Here is a 10,429-nt window from a genome sequence, read left to right on the forward strand (position 1 = left end):
GAGTTAGACTGGTTACAAATCTGCTACACCCTGTCACTTTTCCACGTTCTGGGAAGTGAGGTAAACAGTGGGGAAGCAGGGTCTGACTTGATAGGTAGGTCAGACTTCTGATCTTCTGAGGATGTTGTTATAGATATGTCAAATTAAGATTTATGTGGTGCTGAAAATGATGAACATTCTGCATACCCAGCCCGAAATGAGAAGATTACCAGTACAGGGTACTGAAACCAAGCTGCCCTCTGGGAGAAAAGGGGGATTTCTCTGTTACAGATAATGCTTGGGAAGCACACTGAGGAGACAACATCTAACCCTTCCCTCCCTGATCTGGATTTATCCCTGGGGATTTTGACATGGCTCAAATGCAGGAACCTACTTTGGCCTGGGCAAGAGAACAAAAAGCAATTGAAATTGGGGTTCCCCAGGTACTGGGTGCAAATTGAGATAGTCTTATTTTGTGGCCAGCAATGGCCTACTTTATTGGGTTATCAAAGTTCAGTAAGTAATTGTTCATCAGCTGTTCCCGTCATAAAGACGGAAAGTCCTTGGTCTGGCCCATAAATGATGTTTTGGGCAAACTGCTGGGAAATGAGAAAACTGAAGCTTGTATTACTGACCAGTTCTACTCGCCAGGGTTGAAAGCTGAGGTAAAGAAATACTGTATGTCTTGTCCCACCTGTCAGTTAACTGCTCCGGTGCTGCACTTCTGCAGCCCCTTGGTGGCCCTGCCTGTCTTGCCAGCACTTCTGTTTGCCATATTTTAAGAGCCTCAGGCCTTTATGGGGTTTTTGCCCTTCAAGTGGAGACTAGGAATGGGTGTGGGTTTGTACCAACTTAGGTTTGGATCGAACCTAGAAGCAAGCTTTCACCCCCACCAAATAAGCACCCAATCAGTCACAGCCAGGTCATTTTCTGCAGTTGCACATAACAAAGGAGAGGGGACACTCATGACATCATTGACCTAATATAGCCACATGGCCATATTTGAGTGATATAATTTGCCAAAAATGATCATGTGACTATATTAAGTCAATGATCTCATGAGCATCCCCTCCTCCTTTGCTTCAGGGCAGGGAATGTCCTGGCTGTGGCTAATTGGTTGCTAATTTGGCTGATGTGACAGCATGGTTCCGGGTTTTGTCTGAACCTAAGTTTAAACCAAATCCTTCATCCCAATGATCTCATGAGCATCCCCTCCCCATTTGCTTCAGGGCAGGGAATGTCTGACTGTGGCTGATTGGTCACTAATTTGGCTGATGTGACAGCATGGTTCAAGGTCTGGTCTGAACCTGAGTTTGAACCAAACACTTCATCCCTAACAGAGAACTCAGAGTTTGCTTGACCTGGTGATGGAATAGAGGGAGAGTGAGTCCACCCCTCACATGAGTGTTTTAGAATATGCCTTCCAGACGCAACAGTGGTGATGTCACTGTTCAGGGACCATATGGAAAGTGCAGAGAAGGCATTGTGGATAGCTTGTTCTGGTCAGGTGGCAAGGCCTGTTTGAGATTGTGGCTAAAGTGGGGGAAGTAAATTACAGGGGTTACCAGAGGAAGCTTTATCAGATCTACCACATAAATTTGTTGAAGCCGTGGAAAGATAGAGAACCAGTAACCGCCCTGGTGACTCTGTGACTTGAGACTTAGGTTGGTGGGGACAGAATCTAGCTAGTCAGTACTCTGTCACAAGTCCAAACCCAGGAAGTAAAATAATTTTTTGCCTCAACCTTATCGGCTGATATGTACCTTGACTGATTACCCTTTGGTGACCAAGTCCATGGCTCTTGCTCCTCCCAAACTCAGGCCTACAGTTGCAAGAAAAAGTATGTGAACCCTTTGGGATTACGTGGAGTTTTGCATGAATTGGGCATAAAATGTGCTCTGAACGTCATCTAAGTCACAACAATAGAAGAACACAGTCTGCTGAACATAATACTACACAAACATTAGATGTTGCCATGGTTTAATTGCACATAACATGTAAACATTCACAGTGCAGGGAGGAAAAAGTATGTGAGGCCCTAGCTTAATGACTTCTCCCAGAGCTAATTGGAGCCATGAGTGAGCCAACCTTGACTCCAATCAGTGTGATGATATTGGATGTGTTGCTGACAGCTGTCCTGCCCTTAAAAAACACACACCTGTTTTGGGTTTACTGGTTTCAAGAAGCACTGTCTGATGTGAACCATGCCTTGCAGAAAAGAGCTCTCAGAAGACCTACGATCAAGAATTGCTGACTTGCATAAAGCTGGAAAGGGTTACAAAAGTATCTCCAAAAGCCTTGATGATCATGTGTCCACGGTAAGACAGACTGTCTACAAATGGGGAAAGTTTAGCACTGTTGCTACTCTCCCTAGGCGTTGTAGGAATGGACTTGCCAATAGTGATGGGACTCACCTGCCTTGTGGGCTGCAGTACCAGGGCTGGCCAGCGGGTGCTCTCAACAACCAGAGGTTCACTTCGGCAATTAGCCATCACCTGGGGCTGATTGCAGGTGGTGTATTTAAGGGATGGCCTGACCTGCAGTCTGTGCCTTGGTGTGTGTTTTTCCATGGGCCCCTGTACCTTGTAACCTGCATTCCTGTTCCTGTTTCTGCCTGACTTGTTGCCGACCCTGCCTGATCCTGACCTCTGCTGACTTCTCCTGTTTGATCCCTGGCTTGTGACCCTGACAATTCTCTCCGCCTGCTCTTCCTGTACCTACCTGCCCGATAGTTATCGACCCAGCCTGCCTGACTACATTGTGCTCTATATGTGTATGTACCTGTGTATCTATATCAGTTTAGGTTTGGGTTTGTTTCACCTTGTTGTATGTATTTGTGTTAGCTTGGGGTTTGGTGCACTGCGTTCATATTTGTATTGTTAGTCTTAACAAATTATCTTATTTATACCATATCTGAAGCCTGCGTTTCCCTGTGTCAGTACACACATCTCTGGTCACACCCGCATCTCTGACAGGCGTGGTCGTCCTGTAAAAATGACTGCAAGAGCACAGCGCAGAATGCTGCATGAGGTAAAGAAGAATCCCAGAGTGTCAGCTACAGACCTACAGAAATCTCTGGCACATGCTAACATTTTTGTTGACACATCTACAATAAGGAAAACATTAAACAAGAATGGAGTACATGGGAGGACACCGCGGAGAAAGCCATTGCTGTCCAAAAAGAATATTGCAGCACGTTTGAAGTTTGCAAAAGAGCACCTGGATGTTCTACAGCACTACTGGCAAAATATACTGTGGACAGATGAAACCAAGATTGAGTTGTTTGGGAAGAACACACAACACTATGTGTGGAGAAAAAAAGGCACAGCACACCAACATCAAAACCTCATCCCCACTGTAAAATGGCGGAGGGAGCATCATGGTTTGGGGCTGCTTTGCTGCCTCAGGGCCTGGACGGATTGTTGTCATTGATGGGAAAATGAATTCCAGAGTTTATCAAGACATTTTGCAGGAAAACGTACGACCATCTGTCCGCCAACTGAAGCTCCGCAGAGGATGGGTGATGCAACAGGACAATGACCCAAAGCATACAAGTAATTCAACAAAACAATGGCAGCAACAGCACAGAGTACGCCCTCTGGAGTGGCCCAGTCAGAGTCCTGACCTCAACCCGATTGAAATGCTGTGGCATGACCTTAAGAGAGCGATTCACACCAGACATCCCAAGAATATTGCTACACTGAAACAGTTTTGTGAAGAGGTGTGGTCCAAATCCAGATCATTGTGCAGGTCTGATCTGCAACTACAGGAAACGTTTGGTTGAGGTTATTGCTGCCAAAGGAGGGTCAACCAGTTATTAAGTCCAAGGGTTCACATACTTTTTCTTCCCTGCACTGTGAATGTTTACATGTTATGTGCAATTAAACCATGGCAACATCGAATGTTTGTGTAGTATTATGTTCAGCAGACTGTGTTCTTCTATTGTTGTGACTTAGATGACGTTCAGAGCACATTTTATGCCCAATTCATGCAAAACTCCACGTAATCCCAAGGGGTTCACATACTTTTTCTTGCAACAATTCTTGATCGTAGGTCTTCTGAGAGCTCTTTTCTGCGAGGCATGGTTCACATCAGACAGTGCTTCTTGAAACCAGTAAACCCAAAACAGGTGTGTGTTTTTTAAGGGCAGGACAGCTGTCAGCAACACATCCAATATCATCACACTGATTGGAGTCAAGGTTAGCTCACTCCTGGCTCCAATTAGCTCTGGGAGAAGTCATTAGGCTAGGGAATCACATACTTTTTCCTTCCTGCACTGTGAATGTTTACATGTTATGTGCAATTAAACCATGGCAACATCTAATGTTTGTGTAGTATTATGTTCAGCAGACTGTGTTCTTCTATTGTTGTGACTTAGATGACGCTCAGAGCACATTTTATGCCCAATTCATGCAAAACTCCACGTAATCCCAAAGGGTTCACATACTTTTTCTTGCAACTGTATATCTGTTAAATAAGTGCAAAAAATTCAGGTTTTTCATGAACAGCAATGAAAACCCAACACAGGTACCAATACTTTAACCTTCTAGCCAAAACGTAAAAGAAACATTCTGGCTCAATGTCCACCGGACATCCAGGCCAAAGATGAATTCACTGGAAGGTCAAGGTATACATGCAGCTGTGCTAGACATGAAAAACTTTGTATTCATGAAAAGATAATACATTTATTGATTATTCACGCGACAAATACAGAACATGTCAATGACACGTCAATACAGTCCATAGTCTTTTACCGATTACTGCTAGTTTTCTGTAACATTACATACACTGAATGTTATGTGCTGTTGGTAATATCAGGGGCTGCACATGAAGCCCTCTATATCAAGTAACTGGACTACCGAGGTTCTTAGCTATTGTGACAACAGCATCCTTTTACTATACCCTTGTACGTGCTTTTTTATTGCTGGACATGCTTTTCTTGGCATAAATAAAGGCTTAATTATCTAGTATGCAAATTGCTGACATTGTGTAAAGAGCTGCATTGACATGCCATTGTGCCAAGACAAACACTTATCATAGTGCATTACAAAGATTTATGGAGTGCCCATTCCGTATAATGTTGATTCGAAGTAAGCAACATAAAAACTTCTTACAGGTCCTTGACACATGGGTTAGAAATGGACCTTTCCTTATATGCACAGGAACTAGGGCTTTTTCCCCAGAAAATAGGTGCAGGAACTCAACCACAATGTCCCAAACCCCTCCATTCCCCCCCCCCCCCCACACACATACACACATTCCTCATACTGCATCAGATAAGAGGTCTGGCCAAATTTCTATAACTGTGGGAGGGTCTTAAAAGGCTTTTAAACACCAGAAGGGTATTAAGTACCGAGTGCAGAGATCAGGGGTGAATTATGTACATAGTGCAGAGTTCATAGTGCTCCACATACAGAGTGCATAGTTCAGGGATGCGTTGCGTACAGAGTGCAGAGCTCAGGTGTGTGCAATGTACAGAGTGCAGAGTTCAGAGGTACACTGCATACAGAGTGCAGAGTTCAGTGGTGCACTATGTACAGAGTGCAGAGTTCAGAGGTGTGCTGCATACAGAGTGCAGAGTTCAAGGGTGCACTACACCCCTTACATTCTTCTACAGCTGCTCACCTCTGCATTCTCCATCCACATCTCACTTTCAACCCCCTTCAGAGTGTAGAGTTCAGGGGTATGCTATGTACAGAGTTAAGGGGTGTGCTATGTGCAGAGTTCAGAGGTGTGCTGCATACAGAATGCAGAGTTCAGGGGTGCGCTATGTACAGAGTGCAGAGTTCAGAAGTGCACTGCATACAGAGTGCAGAGTTCAGAAGTACACTGCATACAGAGTGTAGAGTTCAGGGGTGCACTATGTACAGAGTGCAGAGTTCAGTGTGTGCTATGTACAGAGTGCAGAGTTCAGGGGTGTGCTATGTGTGCTATGTACAGAGTGCAGAGTGGAGAGTTCAGGGGTGCACTATGCACAGAGTGCAGAGTTCAGAGGTAGGCTGCATATAGAGTGCAGAGTTCAGGGGTGCGCTATGTATAGAGTGCTGAGTTCAGTGTATGCTATGTACAGAGTGCAGAGTTCAGGGGTGTGCTATGTGTGCTATGTACAGAGTGCAGAGTGGAGAGTTCAGGGGTGCACTATGCACAGAGTGCAGAGTTCAGAGGTAGGCTGCATATAGAGTGCAGAGTTCAGGGGTGCGCTATGTATAGAGTGCAGAGTTCAGAGGTGCACTGCATACAGGGTGCAGAGTTAAGGGGTGCACTATGTACAGAGTGCAGAGTTCAGGGGTGTGCTATGTACAGAGTGCAGAGGTCAGGGGTATGCTATGTACAGAGTGCAGAGTTCAGGGGTATGCTATATACAGAGTGCAGAGTTCAAGGGTGTGCTATGTAAATAGTGCAGAGTTCAGGGGTGCGCTATGTACAGAGTACAGAGTTCAGGGGTGTATTATTTACAGAGTGCAGATTCAAGGGTGCACTGCATCCAGAGTGCAGAGTTCAGGGGTGCACTATGTACAGAGTGATGATCCTATTATGCCAGTTGACTCGGTGCCCGCAGTCTTGCCAGGCGACTCGGTGCCCGCAGTCTTGCCAGACGACTCGGTGCCCGCAGTCTTGCCAGACGACTCGATGCCCACTGTTCCGCCAGTTGACTCGGTGCCCGCAGTCTTGCCAGACGACTCGGTGCCCGCAGTCTTGCCAGACTCGGTGCCCGCAGCCTTGCCAGACGACTCGGTGCCCGCAGTCTTGCCAGACAACTCGGTGCCCGCAGTCTTGCCAGACGACTCGGTGCCTGCAGTTTTGCTAGACGACTCGGTGCCCGCTGTTCCGCCAGTTGACTCGGAGCCCGCGGTCTTGCCAGACGACTCGGTGCCCGCAGTCTTGCCAGACGACTCGGTGCCCGCAGTCTTGCCAGACGACTCGGTGCCCGCAGTCTTGCAAGACGACTCGATGCCCGCTGTTCCGCCAGTTGACTCGGTGCCCGCGGTCTTGCCAGACGACTCGGTACCCGCAGTCCTGCCAGACGACCCGGTGCCCGCCGCTCCGCCTGGGGGCCCAGTGCCTGCCACCCTGTCTGGTTGCCCGGTGCCTGCCGCTCCGCCTGGGGGCCCGGTGCCTGCCGCCCTGCCTGGTAGCCCAGTGCCTGCCGCCCTGCCTGGTTGCCCAGTGCCCGCCGCCCTGCCTGGGGGTCCGGTGCCTGCCGCCCCGCCTGGTGGCCCGGTGCCTGCCGCCCCGGTGCCTGCCGCCCCGCCTGGTGGCCCGGTGCCTGCCGCTGCGCCTGGTGGCCCAGTGCCCGCTGCTCTGCCTGGTGATCCGGCGTCGTGCCTGATGTGCCTCCGTCCGGTGCCCAGCCCGACGTGCCTCCGTCCGGTATCCAGCCCGATGTGCCTCCGTCCGGTGTCCAGCCCGGCGTGCCTCCTTCCGGTGTCCAGCCCGAAGTGCCTCCGTCCGGTGTCCAGCCCGAAGTGCCTCCATCCGGTGTCCAGCCCGATGTGCCAGTCTTTGATATCCCGCCAGTCACCGGACCTGGGCGCTGGAACATTTTGCCCAGCTAGGACTGTTTGGAGCGTCCTGAGGCCGCTCCTTGAGGGGGGGGGGTACTGTCAGGAATGGACTTGCCAATAGTTGTGGGACTCACCTGCCTTGTGGGCTGCAGTACCAGGGCTGGCCAGCGGGTGCTCTCAACAACCAGAGGTTCACTTCGGCAATTAGCCATCGCCTGGGGCTGATTGCAGGTGGTGTATTTAAGGGATGGTCAGACCTGCAGTCTGTGCCTTGGTGTGTGTTTTTCCATGGGCCCCTGTACCTTGTAACCTGCATTCCTGTTCCTGTTTCTGCCTGACTTGTTGCCGACCCTGCCTGATCCTGACCTCTGCTGACTTCTCCTGTTTGATCCCTGGCTTGTGACCCTGACCATTCTCTCCGCCTGCTCTTCCTGTACCTACCTGCCCGATAGTTATCGACCCAGCCTGCCTGACTACATTGTGCTCTATATGTGTATGTACCTGTGTATCTATATCAGTTTAGGTTTGGGTTTGTTTCACCTTGTTGTATGTATTTGTGTTAGCTTGGGGTTTGGTGCACTGTGTTTATATTTGTATTGTTAGTCTTAATAAATTGTCTTATTTATACCATATCTGAAGCCTGCATTTCCCTGTGTCAGTACACACATCTCTGGTCACACCCGCATCTCTGACAGGCGTGGTCGTCCTGTACAAAATGACTGCAAGAGCACAGCGCAGAATGCTGCATGAGGTAAAGAAGAATCCCAGAGTGTCAGCTACAGACCTACAGAAATCTCTGGCACATGCTAACATTTTTGTTGACACATACAATAAGGAAAACATTAAACAAGAATGGAGTACATGGGAGGACACCACGGAGGAAGCCATTGCTGTCCAAAAAGAATATTGCAGCACGTTTGAAGTTTGCAAAAGAGCACCTGGATGTTCCACAGCACTACTGGCAAAATATACTGTGTACAGATGAAACCAAGATTGAGTTGTTTGGGAAGAACACACAACACTATGTGTGGAGAAAAAAAAGGAAACAGCACACCAACATCAAAACCTCATCCCCACTGTAAAACATGGCGGAGGGAGCATCATGGTTTGGGGCTGCTTTGCTGCCTCAGGGCCTGGACGGATTGTTGTCATTGATGGGAAAATGAATTCCAGAGTTTATCAAGACATTTTGCAGGAAAACGTACGACCATCTGTCCGCCAACTGAAGCTCCGCAGAGGATGGGTGATGCAACAGGACAATGACCCAAAGCATACAAGTAATTCAACAAAACAATGGCTGCAACAGCACAGAGTACGCCTTCTGGAGTGGCCCAGTCAGAGTCCTGACCTCAACCCGATTGAAATGCTGTGGCATGACCTTAAGAGAGCGATTCACACCAGACATCCCAAGAATATTGCTACACTGAAACAGTTTTGTGAAGCGGTGTGGTCCAAAATTACTCCAGATCGTTGTGCAGGTCTGATCTGCAACTACAGGCAATGTTTGGTTGAGGTTATTGCTGCCAAAGGAGGGTCAATCAGTTATTAAGTCCAAGGGTTCACATACTTTTTCTTCCCTGCTGTCCTGCCTTCTCTGCAGTTATGAAAGAGTTATAGAGGGTAACAGGCAGTATAACCTTTGATATCCACACAGTAACGAGTCGATGATTGATAACCGATGATCTTTTACTGATAACATGTGAACATAGTACATGAAGTATGAATGTGAATGAATGAATGTGAGTGAATGAATGTGAGGTAAAAAGGGAATACAAACAGAATAAACAGACATGAGTACATATCTAACTACCTAGCTATATGCATAACATTCCTCAGTACATAGGAGGGGTACTTACAGACTTTGGGGGTCTAATCAAGCCCATATATGAAGAGGGAACAGCATCCCACATCTACTCGCATAGTAGAATTTCTTCAGTCTGAAGAGATGAGGTCACTTCCTCCCAAGTTAACAAACAGGAAGTCCCTGGCATTAAAGGGGACAGACACTGCTGAATGCTAAAGAATGCCTTGTGTAATACAAGGCAGCACACTCCCCACCTGGCATAATAATGATATGCCACTATTAAACTCTTGGAAGGAGTAAAACGACTTCTGTGATGGGTCTAAGGTACACCTTAGGGGTGCCCCGTTTTACTACTCTGACCTCTACTTTCCTGACTCTGCTATCACTACTAGCATCAGTCCCCACAATGAGTCCAACTGGCCACTCGCTCCTGTGGGCCTGAGAGTCTTTTAGTAGAACAACATCTCCAACTTGTAAGTTGGGCTTGTCGGCTTGCCATTTGTTGCGTGGTTGGAGGGTCATCAGGTACTCCTGCCTCCATCTCTTCCAGAAGATATTGGCAAGGCTTTGAACTTGTTTCCTTTGCTTGGTGTACAAGTCTTTAAGATCAAAGTCCCCGTTGGGAGCTGTCACCATCTCCATCTTCTGGGTCAGCAACGTTGCCGGTGTCAAGACGGTTGGCATCTCTGGGTCAGTAGACACTGGAACCAAAGGTCTGGCGTTCATGATAGCCATGACTTCAGCCATCAGCGTGGTTAAGACTTCGTGGGTGAGAGGAGTAGATCCAATCTTTAGAAGCATTGCATCTAGAATTCGACGAGCTACTCCAATCATCCTCTCCCAAGCTCCTCCCATATGTGAAGCATGAGGAGGATTGAAGATCCAAGTGCATCTTTGGTTTTGAAGATATTTACTTGTCTCTGAGTCTGTTGCAACGATCTTCAATTCCTTGCAGGCTCCAATAAAGTTTGTGCTACAGTCAGAACGAATCTGTTTTGCTGGTCCTCGAATGGAGAAAAATCTTCTCAAGGCATTGATGAAGCTTGAGGTAGATAGAGACTCAATTACCTCAATGTGAACTGCTCTGGTACTCATACACGAGAAAAGAACAGCCCAGCGTTTGCTCTCTGCACTGCCTCCT

The 10,429-nt window shown here is 47.8% G+C and overlaps 1 protein-coding gene across 1 annotated transcript in view; it reads right to left on the reverse strand.

The window, feature by feature from the left end:
- The window catches only part of LOC149466237 (uncharacterized), a 102,115-nt gene extending 91,993 nt beyond the window's left edge, over positions 1-10,122 (reverse strand). Inside the window, exon 1 of the mRNA XM_089672718.1 lies at positions 9,997-10,122. Coding sequence (XP_089528844.1) covers positions 9,997-10,122 — 126 coding nt within the window. The remainder of the gene's footprint in view (positions 1-9,996) is intronic.
- Positions 10,123-10,429: the final 307 nt, after the last annotated feature.

Source organism: Staurois parvus, unplaced genomic scaffold (genome assembly GCF_062004578.1).
Source record: "Staurois parvus isolate SC_StPar_1 unplaced genomic scaffold, SC_StPar_1.0 ptg000132l, whole genome shotgun sequence".
In the NCBI taxonomy this organism is placed as follows: Eukaryota; Metazoa; Chordata; class Amphibia; order Anura; family Ranidae; genus Staurois; species Staurois parvus.